Below are 22,752 nucleotides of genomic sequence, written 5' to 3'. Positions count from 1 at the left end.
TATCACTAATTGACAGACTTGGAGAGAGAGTTTTTTTTTTTCTTCCAGTGAGTGAAACACAGTGACCCTGTGTGTGTGTGTGTGTGTGTGTGTGTGTGTGTGTGTGTGTGTGTGTGTGTGTGTGTGTGTGTGTGTGTGTGTGTGTGTGTGTGTGTGTGTGTGTGTGTGCGTGCGTGTGTGTGTGTGTGTGTGTGTGTGTGTGTGTGTGTGTGTACCATGCTGTGTGTTGGTCACACCCACAGGATGGACTCCACCATGGCCCGAGGCCACAGTTGGACTGATCGATCCTTAAGTTCAAAACAACAACAAACCGAGGACGTGATGGAGCGAAGCATCGATTATGATGATGGAGGCCAAAGAAAAATACGCCATGTTTAGTTTGGCTGGAATTAGAAGCTCGAAAAGTTAAACTGGGAAGGGACACGCCCACAGCTGAGGGCGCACCATGTCCACCCCTCTGTTTGACCTTTGACCCCCACCAAGTGTCATCTAACCTCCTCGTCACAGTTCTGCTGATCAGAGTTATTTTCACCCACTAATAGTTTTCCTCTTTTGTACTCAGTCACCTCAATAAAACTACACTAAACTCATGATAAGTACGTAGAAACTACAACACAAAGCCTGGGGGAGCGATAGAAAAATTAGAATTAAATATATAAACCGTCTCCAGAATTGCACCAACCTCAATGTGTGTAACGTATACAATAATAACATAATTGATAATGTTGACAACAAATATTTGCGTCGACGCGTTGTTTGATGTTGTAAATTCATGACAAAATCTTTCTGCTTCATTTTTGCTGCAGTACCATACATGAACTGTTGGGTGCAGTGTTGCTTCACCATTTACTCTGTGAAGAAGAATTGTGCAACAGAAGAAGAACCAACCTAAAGTCTCAAAACTTTAGGATTAATAAATCCAAGACGTTAAAGGTTAAAATTAAAGTTTTTTTTCATCCCCATTGACATTGTTAGAAACGTTTGTTGCAATGCATTGTGGGATTTGGCGTTCCGTAGATGCAAAGAAGTGTTTTTACTTCATTCTTCCTGTGATTTCTTGAGTTTGCTCCGAAAAACTTTGCCAAAGTGACTTTCCAACACATTCCTGGAGTTTTCACTGAAAGCTGCAGCAAAACAATCAAAGTAGAAAACAGGACGTTTGTCTTTTTTGTACGTATACGTGCTCGGGTAGAGGGAGTTGCACAGGCTGACTCATGCAAAAGCACTGAAACTATAAGCCATGTTTTTCACCAGAAGATTAATACTAATAATTGATGTTAAAACTAATGCTAAAGTAAAGACCTTATTTAGGAGAAACGTCACATCCTCTGGAGCTCGACTTTACTGGATGACCCTGAACTCAGCATCATCTTCTGTCATCTAGTGGTATCATCTACATATTACAGCAGGAGAGGGAAACCAACACATTACTCCAAAAACATGTATTACTGCTTTATGATGTCAGAAAACATGGACTTTTTTCCCATCTGCAACATTTAATATCAAGAGAATTTTCCATTTTATCATAAATTTTACATTTTTGTTTTATTTATAGAGCAGACATGGGCAGAAATGACAGAAAAATATACAAGATGACGTCAAAAATGCACAAAACGTGAACAAAAACACTAAATTATACCAAAAACAACAAAAAACACTAAATCAAGAGATGTAGTACTCAATGATTCCAACAACACTCAAAAAAGAAAAGTAAAATTAGACAAAAATAAAAAAAACTAAAACAAATGTAAAAAAAAAAATGCAAAAAGACACTAAGAAACATGTACAATGAAAGAAAAATACACAAAATGACAGCAAAAGCACGCATGAGTAAATAAACTGACAACATGACAATAAAAGAGAAACACCAAAATGAGATGTACAATCCTCAATGATTCCAGCAACGCTCAAAAAATGACAGAAAAATACACAAAATGACAAACGACTAAAACACAGTGACACTAGCACAAAATGACACTAAAAAAACACTCGCAATGAGAGTAAAATACAAAAAAGTATAAAAAAAGACTCAAAATGCAAAATAAGACTTAAAACACGCAAAATGATATAAAAAAACACACTAAATGACAATAAAAACACAAAATAGGAGAAAATTTACAAAATTACACAAATTGAGAAAAAAACATTCAAAATGACCATAAAAACCCACAACAAAAAAGTACCAAAATGAGAGATATATTACTCAATTATTCCAACAACGCTCAAAAAAAAGGAAAAATTAGACAAAAACACAAAATGAATGTTAAAAAAAAATGCAAAATGACAATAAAAATACACACAAACAACAAAGAAACGCCAAAATGAGATTTACAATACTTAATGATTCCAACAACGCTCAAAAAATGAGAAAATACACAAAATGACAAACAACTAAAACACACAGTGACACCAAAAAACACTCACAATGAGAAAACATACAGAAAATGGCAACAAAAAGACACTAAATGATGAGAAAGAATACACAAAATGATAATAAAAACACAAAATGACAATACAAACACACAAACCGAGATATACATTGTGACCTACTATTGGTTGTTTAGTGTGTCTGTTATCATTTTGTGTAGTTTAGTAGACATTTTGTGCATTTTTCTGTCATTTTGTGTATTTTTCTGTCATTTTGTGCAATTTTGTTGGCATTCTATGCCTTTCTATTTTGTGTTTTTACTATAATTTTGTGTATTTTTTCTAATTTTGTGTGTTTTTATTGTTATTCTTTTGTATTTTTTTGTCATTGTGAGTGTTTTTAGTGTCATTTTGCATTTTTTTTTTTTAATGTCGTTTGTGTTTTGATTTAGTGTTACTTTGTATAATTTAGTTTTTTGTCTGTTTTTTTTTGTCATTCTGTATGTTTTCCTCTCATTTTGTGTCTTTTTACTGTCATTTTGTGTTTATTTGTCACATTTCGGTTTTACTGTCATTTTGTGTTTTTGTTGTTTGCCATTATGTGTATTTTTCTTTCTGTTGTTGGAATTATTGAGAATGAGAAAAAAAAAATCTGAATAATGACAGGACAAATACGCAAAATGACAGAAAATGCCCAACAATCAAAAACAAGCTCAAAAACAAACAGAAAAACAACAAAACAAAACACTAAACGATCCAAAACAAGTGAACACTAAATGAGAGAAAAACCCCAAAATGACAAAGAAAACAATAAATAACCCCAGAAATAAACAAAATAACTACCAACGCATAAAAAGAGAGAAAATTATAAATAATGACAGCAAAAACATGCAACATGACAGAAAAATGTCTCAAACAATCATAAAAATCTGCAAAATAACCTCAAAACCACACAAAAAAACAACAATCGCGCACACAAAATGAGACAAACGTAAACAAAATGACAACAAAAACACTTCTTTTCATGCATTAATGCTCAGATTGGTCATCTTTGTTATAGATATGACTCTTAGGTATCGCAGTAGGAGTAAAAATAGATAGTGAAGGGAACTGGGCCTGAGACGGATCCTTGAGGTACACCACGGTAAAAGTAAAGGAAATATTTAAACAAGTCAAGTTCAATGGCGATAATTTATCTTTATACGTTCACTATCAGGTCAGGGTTGGAATTTTAACATGTTCTGTTTTGTTCTTTCTGTTCGATTCCCGTTTGCGTAACATTTTGTTTATGGGAGCTCAGGGATACAACTCAGAGGCTTGTGGAAAATGTGTGTGTGGTTTACTGCCTGCGTACAGCTGAAAGGAACACACATACACAAACACACACACAAATACACAACAACAAGCTCTTTGTGTTGCAAGAGAAGAAAGCGAGGTTTGTCCGTCCTACGGGAAACGTTAAACGTCTCCAGACGTCCACAGACGAAGTGCGTATGGAAAACAGCAACATGTTCTCCTGTTCTTCTTGAATGAAAACACTTCTGAACACTGACGTTGAATGGATGAAAAGTTCCTCAGGCTTGAATCTGTCCTCGTGAACAAACTGCTGAGAGATTCTTTAACTTAAAAGGTTTATTCATGGAAATAAAGTAGAACATACGTAGGTTGCCTCTGCTGTGGAACATGACTTCACACTTCGTTATGTGTTGGGTGTTTTATAATCTGGTTTATTTACGTGTGCACTATACATTTAATGAACAGCCAATAAAAACACTCTTAAATTTGCCTCTGGCGCTGAAAAGCAGGCTTTACAGTTAAAGGTCCCTCAGTGACTAATAATGAGATTTTAGGTTTAGTTCCATCAATTCAAAAACCTGCGTATTACCTAAGTCTTATTAAATCAGATTTACAATAACCCAAAAAAGTCAGAGTACACAAAACCACTTCAAAGACTCAAAATGCACAAAATGACAGAAAAATACACAGGAATACAACAAAAACACACAAAAAATGACAAAAACACACAAAAAGGCAACAAAAATTCACCATATTGACAAAAAAAATGACAAAATGAATTAAACACATGAAAACCCAACATGAAAGTGTTAATGCTCAGATTGGTCATTTTTCTAAATGCTAACATAAATGTTAATCATGTGACCCTTGTTTTGAATGACAGGAGTTATAAGTAGTTTTGCTGTTTAATTTGCATGTTCTCTCGGTGCCTGCTTGGGTTTTTCTCTGGATTCTCCCGCCACAAAAAACCTTGTCCTGGCAAATGTATTTGTGTAGTGCAGACATAAGCAACTGGCGGCCCATGGGCTGTATGTGGCCCTCGGTCTAATTTTGTGCGGCCCCCAAGACAAAATTCATGAAGTTGGAAGTTATATGAAACCCAACATAACACACAAAACTCCAGAAACAGTACTTTGTGCACAAAATGTCCACAAAAAGACAACAATAACACAAAAAGTATAACAAAAACACACGTAATAACGCAAAAAACACACAAAAAGGCAACAAAAGTTAGACAAAATAAATTCAAAAACACACAAAATGTCTTAAAACACTAAGAAAACCCACATAAAAGTATTACAAAGACAAAACCCTTTGTTGTTTCCTGTATTAATGCTCACATTGGTTATCATTCTAAATGCTAACATAAATGTTGATCATGTGACCCTGGGATCAGACGATCACATCTTTGTGGCCTCTGGTGTAGGGAATTAAACGTGCTTTACATGATAAACATTCAGGTGTAACACACACACACACACACACACACACACACACACACACACACACACACACACACACACACACACACACACACACACACCCTCTGTAAACACAAAACAGGAACATCCTCTCTAACTGTAAACTGGGTCCAATGAGTCCAGGCAGTAAAACTTGTCCTAAAGCAGAAACATCTGTTAATGTTAATGTTAATATTAGGAAACATATTTACTCACACATCAGAGGGAATATTTATCTGACTCGTCACATTAGACGTCACAGCACAGATTTGTAAGACATGCAAACTTTCTCCAACTGTTATTTCACAAATACTAAAGTAGTGCAATTCGGGAATTAGGAAATGTTGCTGTTTTTGATGCAAACGGTGTTATAGTGCGATAAAAAAAATGTAAATACTAAGTATTAAAGCAATGAAACAATTAAGCTCTACATAAAACAGATACAAATCATAAAAATGCATGATTATTGTTTGATATCAAAGTTTTGTGGGAAAAGGTTTGTTTCCCTCCAAAAAAAGAAAAACCTTTCTGTTCTGGACAGTTTGCAACCTTTTTTCTGAGTTAATTGTTTTTAAATCCACTTTCAATCATCGTTTTTCTATGAGATAAGAAATAGATTCAAGTGAACTTTCTTTATATAGAAATGGTAGAAAAAGATGGTGAAATGGGATTTTAAAAACCACAAAAAATTGGTTCAAAGTTGCAAATTAGAGTGGGCAAAAACCGACAGAAAAAGTGGTAAAAAGGGTTCAAAGTGTCAATATTGGAACAATTAGTTTAAACTTGAAAATCATGGGCATGACAAATGGTGAATGTGGTTAAATTGGCAAAAATAAGCATGAAATATGGTGAAAAGATGTTAAAAGTGACAATAATGGGTCAACATATGTGGCAAAAGTGGTGGGAAGGGTTTATAATAAGTGCTGAAAATGTCAGAAAGTGGGGAAAATGTGCAGAAAAGGTGTTGAAATTTAATGCAGAAGTGTCAGAAATGGCAGAAATGTAGAAAAATGCATTAAAAGGAGCAAAAAATATGGCAAAAAAGTAATGAAAATAGAGCAAAAACAAAAAAATAGGCTCAAATTCTTCAAAAAATATTCTTTGTTTCTTGAAGGCATGACGACCTCAAATGGGGTCCTGGCCCCAAGGTTGAGAACCCCTGCTTTAAACAGAGGACCTCATCTTTCAAGTTGATGGACGTGCACATTTTGTAAAATGAAATTTAAGCGTGAATTAGTGAGATTAGACAATACTAAATCATCAGATCTTGACTGTAAAATGTTGTGTTGTGTTTTGAACAATTATTATTATTATTATTTTATTTCATTTTACAATCATTAATTAATTAATAGCTAAATATTTAGTTTATTTAATAATATTATTTAATTTACTATTTTTAAAAAACATATTTTATTCTATCTTATTCTAAGACGTTAAAGGAACTTTTTTGTGCCATAAAAGCAGAAATTAATTGTCAAACAGGAAAGCAATCAAAGATCGCTTATATAACACTGACGTCCCACTCCTAGGAAAGCATCATCGGCTCCTCCTCAGCTTTTTCCAACACAAAAACATCCTCAGTAAAAAGGGCAGAGTGAGACTTTCCTGACGTCACATTCTCCAATCGGGAATTATGAGGAGATGTGATGGAAAACGAGGCTCAAAGTCAGACAAAAAGACAACGCGAATGAGTTTTTGTAAGTAATTACAAACATATATTAATGTGTCATTGTAGAAATGCTAAATATCGTGTCAGTTATGGTTGTTAATAACGGGAAGCTGCCTTTAAAGGGTGGCTATATTAGCTAGCAGAAGGAGGCGTTAGCTAATCACTGGGTTGTTAATGCGGGTTGAGCCGCTAATGATGACTCATTTTATCACATTAAACGTGTATTATTTAACTTCAAAAAGATACAACTCTCCATTAAATAACATTTAGAGACACTGTGGACTGTAAGCGGTCTGTTTATGTTGATAAACTCGCCCCTGTTATGGTATTCACCTGTCCTGCTAGGGTGTAACGGATATTGTGGTTGCCATGCTAAGAGATGCCCTACTTCCGACTCCTTAAAAAGTATTAGTTTTATAAGTTTTGTTGGTTACATTTGTTTATATGATATTGTAAACACAAGCCACAAATATATAATACGACAGTTAAAAGTATTAATATAAGGTTAATAAGATAAAATAGGCCAAATTGCCATTGTTTTATGCATTTTTTGTGTTTTTTAGGAATTTTTTGTTTGCTTTTCTTTTTTTTTTTGGTCTATTTTTCATGTTTTATTGTAATCGTGTTTGTATAATTTTGTGTTTTTCGAGAAAATTTTTTGCCTGTTTTGTGTAATTTTTTTGTACGAATTGTCTATTCATATGGAAGCGTATCCATAGACCCTGGAACTATTGACACGGAAACGTACGCTTTCCGGATCTTTACTACATAAGCATAATGTTCCTGTGTGTTTTTACTATGCCAGGATGGCTGAGTGGCCTAATGCCTCAAGAATTCTTCCTTCCGCTGCCGTGGGTTTGAATCCCGCTTTTGTCATAAATGTTTTTTTTCCTTTTAACATATTTAACACGACAAATTCCACCTTCAAAAATACATAGTCGAAAAATATTAACGTTTTAGGGTATTTCCTGCGTTAGGGATATGGTTAGGGCTAAAATAAAAGGGTTAGCGGGTTAGCTAAAAAATAAATATGAGCTAAAATAAAACTGACGGAACTTTAAGTCACGTCACCTAAAATGACCAATGAGGGGGCGCTTCGTACGGATGACATAAAGCTCACTGTGCATTTTATTTTGTAAATGTGTGACATTTTTTAAATGTATTCAACTACCAATTTCAATCATCAGTTTGTTACGCAGTAAACCAGTGGATCCATACCACCCAGTAGCACCTTTTTAGGATTGTAGAAGTTATTTGCTGCAGTAAGACAACAATATTCAAGCTTATATTTTGTTTTTAATGTAATGTTTGTTTACCCGGTTAATGAAAATTGACAAATGCAATTATACTGGTATTTTATTAAACGTACGGTTTAATTTTACATGAATAATAATAATAATAATAATAATAATAATAATAATACATTTTATTTGTAATGCACTTTAAATCAATCTCAAGTGCCACAGGTTCTCTTTTCTTATGGCAGGAACTGTACAATTTGTTGCTGATACGTGTGTGTGTGTGTGTGTGTGTGTGTGTGTGTGTGTGTGTGTGTGTGTGTGTGTGTGTGTGTGTGTGTGTGTGTGTGTGTGTGTGTGTGTGTGTGTGTGTGTGTGTGTGTGTGTGTAGTGGACTGTTCCTCTGAGTAACAACACGGTGGAGGAGGAGGATTATGTTTCCTGTATCGGTTTCCTGATTGGTGATACCTGTGGGCACTTGTTTTTTTCTACCTTCATGTCAGCACTGAGGAGAGGTCAAGCTATGTAAACATCTACCAGATGTTTATCAGGTAAAAACAATCAGAGGAAGTCCAGGTTAGCTCAGTTTGTAGCTTCAACTGTGTGAAAGGTGTGCAGAAAGGTCCAATCGGAAGGATTTAGTGTCCTTTTTAAAGGGATCCTCCACTGTTTTTACAAATGTGGCATAAAATCTTTGAAATGTACTTTATTAGTAGATCTATGCCTAAGAAAACACATTATTATGCACCATATTTGTTTTATTAGCTTTTGAAAATAGGACTATTTTACAGTTTTAGAGCCTGTGTTCCTCCATCTTGAAATCATGTGATTGATAATGTCACACGGCCCCACTGCCTGTAAACATGCCATTGTTTTCTATTGGAGTGAAGCATTCAACATGATTTTTAGATCATTTAGCAGAATTTTTTAATCATTTAGCATCTTTTTCAGTCACAATGACAACTTGGTTGCTCTAAATAATGAGGAAAAGTTAAAAATGTCGACGTAAACCTCCTTTGTTTACTGAAAGAGGAGAAAAACAGTTGTGACCCAAAAAATAATCTATGACCGCTGTAAGCGACAGTTCCAACTCTGCAGTTTTGTAGTGTGAAGCAGAGAAGAAGAGCTCTCCTAAGGGACCTTTACTCTCCCTTAAACAGTGCGCTGACACGCTCTGGTGGCTGAAGTTAGCGAGGAAATGACGGACTGTTGAAGGACTTCTATCCTCAGGGTTTGTGTGTCTTCAACAGTCTGTGATGTTTTTTATCCTTTTTCGGTAAACTAAACAATTTCACATCGACACTTTTAACTTTTTCTGATTTTTTTTTTAGAACAACCAAAAGCAGCACAAGTTGTTTTGACTGAAAAAGCTTCTAAATGATCTAAAAATCAGGCTGAATGTTTCACTCCAATAGAAAACAATGTTTACAGGCAGTGGGGCCGTGTGACATCATCAATCACGTGATTTCAAGATGGAGGAACACAGTTTCTAAACCTGTGAAATAGTCCCATCTTTAAAAGACCTTTACATGAATACGGTGCATAATAATGTGTTTTGTTAGACATAGATCTACAAATAAGTACATTTCACAGTCACATTTGTAAAAACAATGGTGGATCCCTTTAAGGTACAAGTCTTAAGAAAAGCTAAGCTGTATTTTTTTCCTCAAAATGTTCGAGGAAGAGTCAGGCTTAAATATTGTGTAGCTGGAGGTTGCCATTTCAAAGTAAGAGCATGTATGAAGACGTGCTGTGTTTCTGTGTTTCTACCATCCTCAAACACACTCTTACTTTGAAAACACAAACTTCCTGTCGCACAATATGAAAAAACAAGTTAAATGTTTGTTTATCCCTCCTTGACCCTTTCTAAAGAAAAAAATCCTTGAATTTCTCTCTTAATTTTTGTATTTTAAAATGAAAATCAAATAACTTTCTTTTCTTTGTTCCTGTTCCCTCAGGTGCCCATGGAGCGTGACATCCCACCTTCCTCCTCCTCTCCTCCTCCTTCTTTTCCTCCTCTGGGTGAAGCTGACGCTGATGGAGACGTCAGATCAGAGGAGGACGAGGAGTTTGGCAACTTCTCTGTTGCAGACGCGTCGCCCTGTGACCTCAGCTCAGAGCCGACTCCAGGCAGCTCCAGCCCTGCTGTTAAACGCTCCCAGCCTGAATCCTCAGTGAACCTGGAGACGGACCAGGATGGGGGGGACGTGGGGGCTCCTGAATCCTCTGTGCAGCTCACCAACGGCTTTAAGGAGGAGAGCGGGTTCGCTGATTTCACGGCGTTCACGGGACAGAGCGGACATCCCTGGTGCTGTGGGTTCTCTCCTACGGTTCACACAGAGCAGTGGGACAGGAAAAGTCCAGGGGGTGAAGGGGGCGTGGACTGTGTGGAGGAGTCAGGGCGACCCGGATCAGACACTGTGGAATCATCTCAGGGGGAACCTGTTGGAGATCTGAGCTCTCCGTCCAATAAGGAGACAGAGAATGTATCAGGTGGTACTTCATTCTCTGCCGACGTATCACAACCCAACGTTTCATCCCTGGATTCCCAGGACGGCCCCACAGATTGGGACGCCACTGATGATGATGAAGATGATCCAAACCTCCATCACTCAGACCGACAACATCATTTTTCTGTAATTTTACTGTTTTTTTTGTCTATTTTGCATGTTTTCTTGTCATTCTGTTTTTATAAAAAGAAATTTCCGTTGTTTTGTATATTATTTTTTGAATTGTTTTGTGTAATTCTGCTGGGATTTTTTTTTTTTGTCTATATTTCATGTTCCCTTGTCACGTTCATGTAATTTTGCAGTTTTTTGTCTTCTTTTAGAATAATTTTTTATTCATTTTTTGTTCAGCTTTTTTGTATAATTTTGCTTGGGGGGTTTGGTCTGTTTTTCATGTTTTCTTTTCATCATGTTTGTATAACTTTTTGTTTTTTTGAATATTTTTTGTGTAATTTTGTCTCTTTTTTAATGTCAGAAATCAGACGTTGACACTGTGGGGGCGGAGCCGTGTGCGCTCAATCTGGGGAACCTCCCGCCCAGCGACAGCTTCGCAGACTTCTGCTCAGCGTCCCCCGTGCACACGGAAGGGGGCGAGGGTTGGTGGGCGGAGTTTAAGAAGCAGAGCCAACCTAATGTGGGAGGACAGAGTTGGAGCCAGTTAAAGGAGCCAATCAGCAGCCTGCACACTGGTGAGGAAGAGGAGGAACGACAGTACGAGGGCTGGAAGACGAGCCGCTGTGAGGTAAGAATCAATGTTTCCTGTTCCTGTGACAGGAAGTGACGTGAAGGAGTCACCGGCTGATCACAATCATAGCATAGATGCAAATATCACCTACTTATCCACACAACAGGTATTTTTGTTGTCCTTCTGTTCCTATTTTTTGTATTTTTATTATTATTTTTGTGTAATTATGTTTTCTTATAATCATGTTTGTATAATTTTGCTGCTGTTTTGTGTTTTTAAAAAAATATGTTTGTTGTTTTGATAAAAATTGTAATATATTGTTTGTTTATCGTTTTTGTGTATAATTTTGCAGATTTTTATCTATTTTTCTGTTCTTTCATCAGTCGGACACTCAACCTTGAGCAGCCGCTGCCTTTGTGTGTTTTCCCCTAAAACAAAGTCTCCAAATCCATCTTTTGTGCGAGTTCGGTATATTTTATTCCTAGTTCGATAAATATTCTGCACGTTATCATAGTTCATCCACTTGTACATACACTGTCGGTAGTTTTGAGATTATTGGTTTGTTCCTTTTATTGTTCTTCTACCTTTGTCACTTCGTCGTTTGTCAGGTGTTTTTTTATTGGTAAATTGGTGTTTACTTTTGAAACAAACCTTGCATTTACAAACTATTGTCCCCTCGTGGTGAATCCCTGCTTTAAAACAAAGGTTCCCTCTGTGTTCCAGTCCTCCCAGTCGTTCCGTGTGCAGCAGCTCCTGGAGTCCAGTTTTCCTGAAATCCTTTTACCAGCCGAGGAGGAGGAGGAGGAGGAGCTCCTGAGCCTGGAGGCTTTGTTACACAGCCAGCGTCGCTCTGAGGAAGAGGAGACAGAGGAAGGGGAGGCGCTTAGTGGTGCTCAGAGGTGAACATTGCGGGGGCTGGTGCCAGACTTTTGACTAAATAAGCTGTTTTTTGCACCGCGATTGAGTGTTTTGCCTCTAGCAGGCGCAGTTCTGACTCTGCCCAGGGGGATGCACATACAGTATTCAGACCTTTCCGCTGACACCTAGTATGGCCCATTTTGAAAAATGGCCGCCATATTGGATTTTTGAGTGGCCAACGCCTTTTTCCAAAATAGTGGTACTTAGAGTATCTGTGCCAAATTTCATGCTTTTATACCAAAGTCAACGATTCTCTTGAAATATGCAATGAATCTGCTGCACTATAGTGGAAGTGCGTCTGATTGTCAAAAGAACCGTGATCACCTTTTACTAAGTCCTCTCCTAACACCTTCCCTTAACCCCGTGATGTCATCCATGGGGTTAAGTAAAAGTGGATTAGAAAGGAAAGGAGATAGGAGGGAATATTTGGATAATATTAGGACGCAGTCGTAGAATGACTCTCCCATGTCTCTGCAGCTCTAACATCCTACTGTTTTCTCTCCATCGCCCCCTACAGGATGCAGCAGGAGATGCTGTGGAGACACTCGGACTCTCTGGGTGCTGTCGGCCTTCGTTTCCAGTGGGGGGGTTCTAGAGTCAACATGACCCTGCTACGCTCCCTCGGAGTGGACACCACTAACATCGTGAGTCTTACACTTACTAACAATGTGTGTTTAGCTTTTTTTTTTTTAACTTGTATATTTTCTCCTGACAAATGGTTTGAAGTGTTTGAACTCCTAAAACCAAAATAAACTGCAATTTTCTTAATTTTTCAACATGGAAAGTTAAACAAAAACAATACAGATTTTTTATATTTTTCTGTGATCAAAGTCCCTAAATGCTGGCATTAAAACAACAGTGAATTCTCATTTCATTGCAGGTGTTTGTGGGTAAAACCAAGCAGCCGGTGGCCGTGCCTGCCTTTGCCTCCAGTTTGGTGAGTGTGCTTCCTTCAAGCTGATCCTGATCCAGTGGAAAAGCTCAACTTTCCCTCAAACTTACATTTGGGAATATTGTTATGAAATAGGAAATAATTATGTATTTAAAAAGTGTGTTTTTGCTTGGTCAGGGTTTGCTGGAGCCGACCAAAGACGCAGTGAGCGCCGTGTGTTCCCCCATACGCACAAACGTCTCCACACGCACACCTTCAGCACCGAAGGACCAACCGGGCCCTTCCACACACTCCATGCAGGTAAAGGCATCACTTTAACCCTCAAACACTCTTTGATTGTAAGCAAATTAATAAGTAAAAAGGAAACAGAAAGAAGCAGAAAAAAACAATAACTAATTTTGTCTGTCATGGTTAGTTTAAGCCTCACACGAGCAAGTGGCCCTCAGTCTGATTTTGTGTGGCTCCCAAAGTAAATGCAAAAAAACTCTAAAAACACATAAATTGACAGAAAAAAAAAACAGAATTACACAAAATGACAACAAAATAACACAAACTTACAAAATGACAAAAAAAATACAGGAAACAGCAAAAAACATGCACAAAAGTAACAGAAAAATATACAAAACAACAATAAATACACAAAAGCAATAGTAAAATTACACAAAATGACTACAAAAAGAACGCATAAATATACATGACAAAAAATGCAGGAAAGTATACAAAATTAAACAAGAATAACAGGAAAATATACTAAACAACAAAAAACACACAAAATGATGTAAAAACACACAAAATGATGTAAAAACACAATGCTTTGGTAAAAATACACAAAATTACACTAAAAAATTACACAATGACTACAGAAATACACAAAAATAACAGATAAATATACAAAACTACAACAAAAGTAATGCAAAAATATTAAAAAAGGACAACAAAAATACACAAAGCAATAACATAAATGACAAAAATGCCCAAAAGTAATATAGAAAATGACAACAAAGGCTTAAACAAATAATAAAATAATCCAAAATTATTTTTTTCACTAAAAAGGCACACGATGACTACAGAAATACACAATATTTTCCTCTTGTGTTTGGTGTGAAACACTGACACCTGGTGGTGGGATTGGGTTAAAGCACTTCATATATTTATATATTTGAGTTTCAAATCCTAAATGCTTGGTGATGTTTTGCAGGGGGAGGAGCTTCCATCCAGCCCTTTGGACTGGAGCCGCCGTGGCCTTAGCAGCGCTCAGGACGGTACGTCCCCACGCAGAGCGCCACACTTCTGGGGCTGGAAGTAGACTACACAACCAGCTACACACACACACACACACACACACACACACACACACGCACACACACACACACACACACACACTCAAATAACTGGGTTTATATGAAACATGTGGACTTTAAATAACAGATGAATTCCTTAGATGATGTTTCTCGCTCTCTCTTCTCTCTGTATCATGTCGCCATGACTTTGTCAGTATTTATTTCCTGTTTGTTAGAATCGTGTAGAAAACCAGACTTTGATGAGCCTGAACTCTCTTTATTTCTCCTCATTATCAGATCTTCTCCCTTTCTATGCAAAGCATTAGTTTCTGTTATTAGCTGCAGACTGGCCTAATATTACACTTTTTTGCGTGTGCGCGTGTGTATCTCAGTTACAGCTGCTAAAAGATTAACTTTTGTTTCCTTAAACTTCTCTAATTTGAGCACTTTTTGATTTTATTTATTAAGCCGAGCAGCATTTATTCTCACTTCTAACAGTATTTTAGCACTTAGCTTTTCTTTAGAGTGTTTTTTTTTTGTTTTTGGCTCAAACTGTTAATAGTTGTATGTTTTCTTCTTGGAATTCAACAAAAAAGTTGCAAAAATTTGAATCTCCAGCATGCTGACGTATTAAATAGTGTTTTTACTCTCCTCAGGAAAGATAATACACGATGCTGAAACCTTTGTTATTATTTGTGCTGAAGAAATGATGGATGGATGGATGGGCTGCATCATGGAAACAACAGTTAATGATTGCATGATGATCAGGTGTTTGATAAAATAGAAGCAGGAAGAGAGTAAAGCAATCCGTGTACCTTTTGTTCTTTGTTTATTCACACATAGATGTTGATCACTAGAAACGAGAAGCACAAGTAGAGTCATTACACACTCCTTTAATCACATATCGTGTGTGTGCTTTTCGTAACATCCTTTTTTTTAAATTTATTTATGTATTAATAACATTTCAATTCACCAGTTCATCAATGTAACTTATGCGTTGCTCTTTTTTTTTGGTCAAGGTGTAAAAGTCCGCCCCCCTGTGTGTACCCTCTGTGTGGTGAGCTTAAAATACGAAGCTCTTGTGTATAGTTTCCAAACGCTGCTTGTCTGATTTTTTTATTTTTCTTTATTTCTGTTTTGGTTGTAAGTCAGTAAAACAAAATAACCACACTGTTTGTTTATTTGTTATTTATTATTTTGATTAATGGATTTATTAAAGAACGAAGGGTACACGGATTTAAGGCACTCGCTGCTGCACCTTAGGTCACATGTTTGTGCTGCATGTGTTTGGATTGAATCCAAAGAAGAAGAAGCTTCACAATCAAACAAAAGTCTTAAAGTCAAACTTCTGATTCTCCCTGAGGATCAACTAAACATGACATACCAGTATTTATCACTTCATTGACTTATTTAGAGGAAAAAATCACTGAAAATCTGATTCATTTTTCACACTTTTGTTTCCTACCTATCATTTCCTATCTAATTCATCGTTGCTTACTTTATTTAATGCATTAATTAAATTAGCAGTCCTAAAATAGTTTTTTTAGATAAAATAGTAATACATTTTTTACATCGTTTGTCTAATATTTTGTCTTGTTTTTCGCAAATAATATTTTTTTTTATAGCAAAACAGTGAAAAAAGTCAAATAAAATAGAAAGGCAAAAATATAAGTGATTGAATTTAGCTTCAAGCATGAATTAATGAAAATAGAAACAAAAGCATACAAAACAATAAATACGCAAAAGCTATAGTGAAATTACACAAAATGCCTCTAAAAACACACAAGAAAGACAAAAAGAACACTTAAATATACACAACAAAAAATACAGGAAACGGCAACAAAAATGCGCTAAAATATACAAAACGACAACAAAAGTATACAAAATTAAACAAGAATAACAGGAACATATACTAAACAACAAAAGAAGACACGAAATGACAACAAAAACAATATGACATAAATACATGAAGTGACAACAAAATGACACTAAAAAGGCCCACGATGACTACAGAAATACACAAAAATAACAGATAATTATACAAAACTATAACAAAAATAACACAAATACACAACAAAAATAATACAAAAATATGCTAAACGACAAAAATGCCCAAATTAACAGAAAAGTATATGAAAACAACAAAAGTATACAAAGCAACTAAATTAAACAAGAACAACTGAAAAATATACAAAAGAACAAAAAGACACACAGTATGACAAATATAGTAAAATTACACAAAATGAACACAAGTCGTTACAGAGATTGAATCAGTTGTTTGTTTAAATGTTGTTTTAGTTTCTCATTATGTCAGTATTTCAACAGCACAGATGAAAAAAGAAAAACTCTTTTTTTCTGTTTCTTCTTCCTCAGTTTGGAACTAAACTGTGATCTGAGTCTGTTTCTCTGAGTTTGTGCCTTTTCCAGGAGCCAAATATCCATAAAGTGCTTAACATTTCTAGAGGAAATGTGTGAAACCCGTGGTGTTTAAATATCTTCATCTTCGTCAGGAATGATTACTGCTCAGAGCTGCAATAGAACAACCTGTGAAATCACTGTAAATACTGAATAAATCTGTTGTTTCTCTCTGCTTTATTTGGACTTTGCTCTCCTTTGTTTCTCCTCCACTGCAAAGTTTACAGACGTATAAAGAATAGATCTGAGGGGTGTTCCATAAAGCAGGTTATGTTCAGAATCTGAGTATGTTCAGACTCAAATGAGGGAAACTTAGTATCACATTCCTAAATGCGAGGTATGTTCTTCTCTGAGTATGTTACCATGGAAACATTGTCTGTGAACTAAACCTGTACGCTGGCAGGTTTTATCAAAGAAACCCTCTGCCCACCGTTTCTGAACACTTTAGTGTACACTGTAATGTACACACCACAGACGTCACTGTGTGGTTGATCTGCATTAAAACATCTACTGACGTCTGTAGGAAAGACACAAACCTGTGAAGAATGTAAAGGAGGAGATGACAATTTTGAGGCTCGATTGGTGTTTCATACTTGAAGTTATGATGGTGCAGTGCTCTTGGGAAGCGATAGGTCACGGGTTCACGTCCCGCTTCAGTCTTTTTTTTGGATGCTGAGATGACTCTGGCGACAATATTACATTAAAAATCAATATAATTGATGTGATATGAAGCAGCAGCCACTGTCTTTATATCCAGTGTAACAGGAGGACTCTTTATGCAGCCATCCTATGCTGCTGACACGCCTCCTCAAACACATTTTATTCATATTATTCACCACTCGTCACGTCACTGAAGCTATAAAGTGATGAAGTGACCAAAAAGCGCGACTAATCACAGGTGATTTAAGCCACTATTGTCACTTTAGAACAGGCTCATATTCTTCAAACGGTGGCTCTTCCGGGTGGTTGCCATGGTAGTTCATCTAACCGTCGATCCATTGATGATAGCTTTTTACCGCGTGTGCGCACGTCAGTAACCCAAGGTTTACATACTCAGGGTTGATTGACTGACTTCATACCAGCTGTAATGGAATCATATACCCAGAGTTTACCATTGTGGGTATGTTGACCCAGAGTTTATGATAGACTCAGAGTTTAACCCTCCTTTATGGAACACCCCTCAGTTCATCCACATCCAAACACCCTCATGTTGATGGATGGAAATGTTTTTCCAACTCCAGTTGTTTTTTGGCTGATTTTTTTGTGTTTCTGATGTTTGCATGTGTATTTTCTTTGGAATTTTGTGTGTTTTGTTATAATTTTGTGTATTTTCTTTGGAATTTTGTGTGTTTTGTTATAATTTTGTGTATTTTCTGTGGAATTTTGTGTGTTTTGTTATAATTTTGTGTATTTTCTGTGGAATTGTGTGTTTTGTAATTGTTTTGTATTTTTAGTGGGATTTTGTGTGTTTTTAATCACTTTCTGTAGTTTTGTTTGCGTCCGTTTCATTTTTTTTTTTTTTTTAACAAAAGTCTTCGTGTTTGTGTCTTATTGGTGTTGTTTTGTATCTCTCCTACTTTTTTGTGTGTGACTTTGTAGTAGGTTTTTTTTGTGTCATTCATTTAATGTATTTTTGTTTAAACATTTTTAACGTTGTTTTTGTTGTAATTTTCTGTATTTTCTTTGTAATTTTGTGTGTTTTGATGTACATTTTTGGTGTTTTTTCTGTGAAATTCTGTGCTTTTTGTTGTTCTTTTGGGTGTTTTTCTTGTCTTTCGTAAGATTACTGTCATTTTGTCCCTTCAGTGTTTTTTTTAAGTTGTTTTTGCCTCTTTCTTGTCGTTTTGTGCATCTTTTCCATCACCTCCACATCTTTCAGGGCTTTTTCTGACGGTCTGTGCTGCGGCCGTTTCACATTCCTATCACATGCTGTCATGTTGTGTATATTTCCATGTGAAGGAGGAGGAAACTTGAAGACATATCTTTGCGTTCCACATATTGTAGATGGTAAATGTTCTTCCTTCTTTGTTTGGTCAACATAAATGTGAGTTTGGGGTTTGATTGACGAGAACTTGGATGGAGGGGATCTAAAGGAGTGAAAGCTTTGTGCTGCTCAGTGTTTCCAAAGAAGAGGAAAAGAACTCTTTCCACTCTCCTCCAGGCTGCTCTGATCTCAACCTGGATTACTTTGGTTCTGAAGGAGGCGGAGCTTTATCCAGTAGCAGCCGCAGCATCACTCCTCCCCCAGGTCAGCATTTAAACCTGCACAGAAATAAGTCATCTTCAACTGAGAAGTAGTTCAGAATTTGTTTAATGTTAAAAACTGAAGGTCATCCTCTTAAAAACCAGGACTCTGGAGGGAAATGGAACAAGTATACAGAGTTTGGGGCGCCTTCAAATGGATTATTTGGGATTGAATAATTTGGCAACACCTGTTTGAGTTAAATATGTGTTTTAAATTAAATCTGTGTTGTAAATGTTACACTAACGTACTACCGTACTCATACTCAGTATGTACTGTAGTGCGTTCTCATTAGATTGTATGAAAAACCTGGTCCAGGATGTATACTATGTGGTGACACAAGTATTCACGGTGGGCACACTAGTCAATGGCTCCGTCTGAATAGTCCCTCCTATCTCCTTTCCTATCCACTTTTCCTTGACTTTGTGGATGACGTCATGGGGTTCAGGAGAAGAGTTATGAAGAGGCCATCACGTTTGTTTTGACAATCAGACGCACTTCAACTGCAAATTTCTGAAAATGGACTAAAAGCACATTTATTCCACTTTCCTCTGATTTAATCTCAAAAATCACAAGGTTTGAATGTAAATGAAAGGAAAAGAAACTTCCAGACTACGAGGAACTAAAGTGAAACTAAAAGAACGTCACATTGAGAATGGTTGCTCACACTCACTAATATTAATTATGTTGAATAAAACATAATGTGGATAAAAATGTCTCCGATCCCGTTTTCTAGAACCAGAGTGTCTGTTTTATGTCAGTTATAATATGACTTACATATCATAAAATATGGGTTTTAGATTATTTAAAGTTGTTCAAGGCATATTATTACATTGGTAACTTATATGATCTTCGTTACTTGTCGGTCGTCGTGAGTTTCCGTGAGCGCTCGGGTGTGCTTGTTTTTTTAAATGTTGCCGCAAGGAATTGTGGGTCAGAATTATGTGGTCTCCTTTGGTAAAGGATGCATCAGTGTTTCCTAGTCTAAAGGTGGTTATAAAGGAAACATTGAGCCTCCTTTCCTCAGCTTTTAGAGAATTGGAACGCTCCTTATCATGGCCACCACTTAAACACTTGCGGGGGTCAAGGAAAAGTGGATAGGAAAGGAGATGGGAGGGAATGGCTGCGTCCGAATAGTTCCTCCTATCTCCTTTCCTATCCACTGTTCTTTCACCCCCGGAAGTGTTTAAGTGGTGGCCATGATAAAAAACATTTTATTCAACATAATTCATATTAGTGAGTGTGATCAACCATTCTCCATGTGACTTTCTTTTAGTTTCATTTTAGTTCCTCGTAGCCTGGTAGCCTCTTTTCCTTTGATTTACATTCAAACCTTTAATCAGTTGAAAGTGTTGTAAATGTGTAGTTTTTTCAGACATCACTAACCTTTGTGGTTGTCAGATTATTACGTCACCTAGTGGAAGTGTGTCTGATTGACAAAACAAACATGACGGCCTTTTCCTAACTCCTCTCCTAACACCTTTCCTTAACCCCGTGACGTCATCTACGAGGTTATGGAAAAGTAGATAGGAAAGGAGATAGGAGGGAATATTTGGACGCAGCCTCACTCAACCGTCCCATGATGCATTGGGAGCTGAACGTAAAATGGTCCTGGGACCAGCTTCAAACTTTTCATAATAAAAGCATCTCTTCTTGTCTTCCATTAGTTTTTTTTTTTTTTTTAGCTCTTTTGTAAATAGGGCTCTTATTTTGAAGTTAACAGGAAGCTTTGTCTCTTAAACTCTATGAAATGTGTTTACGTGAGTTTTATGGATCTAATGAGCACATGTTGATATTCTACTTGGTCACTTTCTAACTTCAAATGTTTTCAGAACTTTCAAAGTAAAGGTGGAGAATCAACAGAGATATTTAGCCTCAGTGTGATTCAGGTTTTTAACGCCGTAGGTTCCAAATGCATCTTGGGAAACTTGGAAGTATACTTCAGTGGGAACGCTCTTCATCCTAAACATACTATAGTATATAGTAGACAGTATATACTCATTGAGTTTGTAGTGTATCGTACACAGTGTGACATTTACAACACGGCCTATATCTGAGTGTTAGCTGTTAGTGTGCAGATGTCAGTCATTGTGTTACAACTTGCACCAAAACACCAGTAAACATGTCCAATGTGTTCCCCACCGTGGGAAATATTCTGAACGTTGACCTATGTTTCAGTGTGACCTATTGTTGGGAAATAACTACTTTTAAATTAACTTTAGATGAGTGCGTATAGACACTGATTTGCATGTAAATTCAATGTTTTTGTGGATGTGTTTTGCAGAAAGTGTGTTTTTAATCATCTGTGTAACTCTCTACTGTAAAGGAGTGGACCCTGAGCTGTTTGAGTTGAGCACCAGTAAAAAAGATTCCAGAGATGATTCAGAGGACACCTTAGACCGCCTGATGTCCACCGCCCAGAAAACCTGCATATCAGAGAAGTAATCTGACAGTAACTACAACAGTGAAAAAATATATAAATGAAATGTGTTTTTCTCATGTTGTCCAACAGGAAGTCTCCTCAGGATGAAGATGTGAGCGTTGAAGCTGTTAAAGTCATCACAGAACTTCCTAATCTGTCCTTCATGAAGGCCAAGGTGCTGATGTTCCCCAGCGTCCTGCGTCCTCCACCTGTAATAAAGACCTGATCCTTCACCACAGTTTGAACATCAACATGTAGAAAAAGCCTGAACCATGAAATAATTACAAGAAAAATCCAATTATTTTAAAAATGGACTCTATTGGACCTTCCGACAAATTAAAATGAATTATTAATACAATGTCATTTGCATGTATATGACTTTTAATTAGTGAGCATGCAGGAGGCATCCTCACTAGTGTTATTCGTTATTTCTTCCGTCGTCGTTAACTCCTCCTACACCAAAGAAGTTCAGAAAGTTCCAGAGATTTATGCTTGTACTTTTATCATTTGTAACTTTTAAACTTTTTCACTTATTAAATGTTTTCTTTCCCATTAATTTCTATTGAAAATTTCAGCTTTTTCAACATTCAAGCCCTTCATCACCAGCCATTCCTCAACTGACGCTGACGGCATCAAAAATCCTACTGTAGTTACAGCAGAGACTGAAAGAACTGAAGAAGATTCAAGCTCTGATCAGGTCTCAGGTCAGGACCTGACTCCACCAACCACCGACCCAGGGGAGATGCTAACACAGGAGCGTGAGGACGACATGAGGGAACGCGACAGAAGAAGAATCAAAACTGTGAGACTGTTTCTTACACAATCTCACGTGAGCGACATTAGCGAAGGGTTCTGTGTTAGCCTGACACGCCAGGAGCGACGTGAAATGAAGCGTGGGATCTGATAATAGTATAATATCAATATTATGTACATGTCATGTACATTCATGTGTACCTATGTATATATGTTTGATGTGAATGTATAAACTGCATATATAAAACTTGTGCAGAATGTATATTGTGAAAAAAGTAATGTACAGTAAGTTAAATTATTGTTTGTGTGAGTGTGATCTTATGTAGAGAACCTTGTTTTGTTTTGTTGTGATGGGATAGGTGTGTGTAAATAAGTTTTGCTTCAACCTACACATTTTCACCTGAAGAATTACACAATTGAGTGTTTGTTTGTTTGTTTTTGGCTCCTCTTAAAGCTGCAGTATGTAGAATCCTCTCTTCGCTCCGTTTTGAAACTGAAACTGAACTTCCCTTACCGGTGTATTTTGTGAACACTCTTAGCGACTTTTCTCTCAATATGGACTAATGACAAATGTATGGACTTTATCTTGTGTTAGTGGAGATCTTTTC

The 22,752-nt window shown here is 36.7% G+C and overlaps 1 protein-coding gene across 5 annotated transcripts; it reads left to right on the top strand.

Annotated features, from left to right (window-relative positions):
* Positions 1–6,686: 6,686 nt before the first annotated feature.
* Positions 6,687–22,718, top strand: LOC114477086 (aftiphilin-like). Of its 5 annotated transcripts, none has more exons than XM_028469166.1 (13): positions 6,687–6,820; positions 8,422–8,581; positions 9,989–10,666; positions 11,013–11,279; positions 11,946–12,121; positions 12,658–12,784; positions 13,021–13,077; positions 13,210–13,332; positions 14,231–14,294; positions 18,889–18,975; positions 21,296–21,410; positions 21,482–21,566; positions 21,967–22,718. In XM_028469166.1, the coding sequence occupies exons 3-13, from the start codon at positions 9,995–9,997 to the stop codon at positions 22,039–22,041; spliced, it is 1,848 nt and encodes a 615-aa protein (XP_028324967.1). In that variant the 5' UTR covers positions 6,687–6,820; positions 8,422–8,581; positions 9,989–9,994; the 3' UTR covers positions 22,042–22,718. The 5 variants fall into 5 exon arrangements, with proteins under 5 accessions (XP_028324967.1, XP_028324965.1, XP_028324968.1 ...); XM_028469164.1 differs by having other exon boundaries at positions 21,482–21,602; XM_028469167.1 differs by having other exon boundaries at positions 21,482–22,718.
* The last annotated feature ends 34 nt before the right edge of the window (positions 22,719–22,752 follow it).

The sequence above is a fragment of the Gouania willdenowi genome, chromosome 15 (assembly GCF_900634775.1).
Source record: "Gouania willdenowi chromosome 15, fGouWil2.1, whole genome shotgun sequence".
Taxonomy (NCBI): domain Eukaryota; kingdom Metazoa; phylum Chordata; class Actinopteri; order Blenniiformes; family Gobiesocidae; genus Gouania; species Gouania willdenowi.
This window is presented reverse-complemented; position numbering and strand designations above follow the sequence as displayed.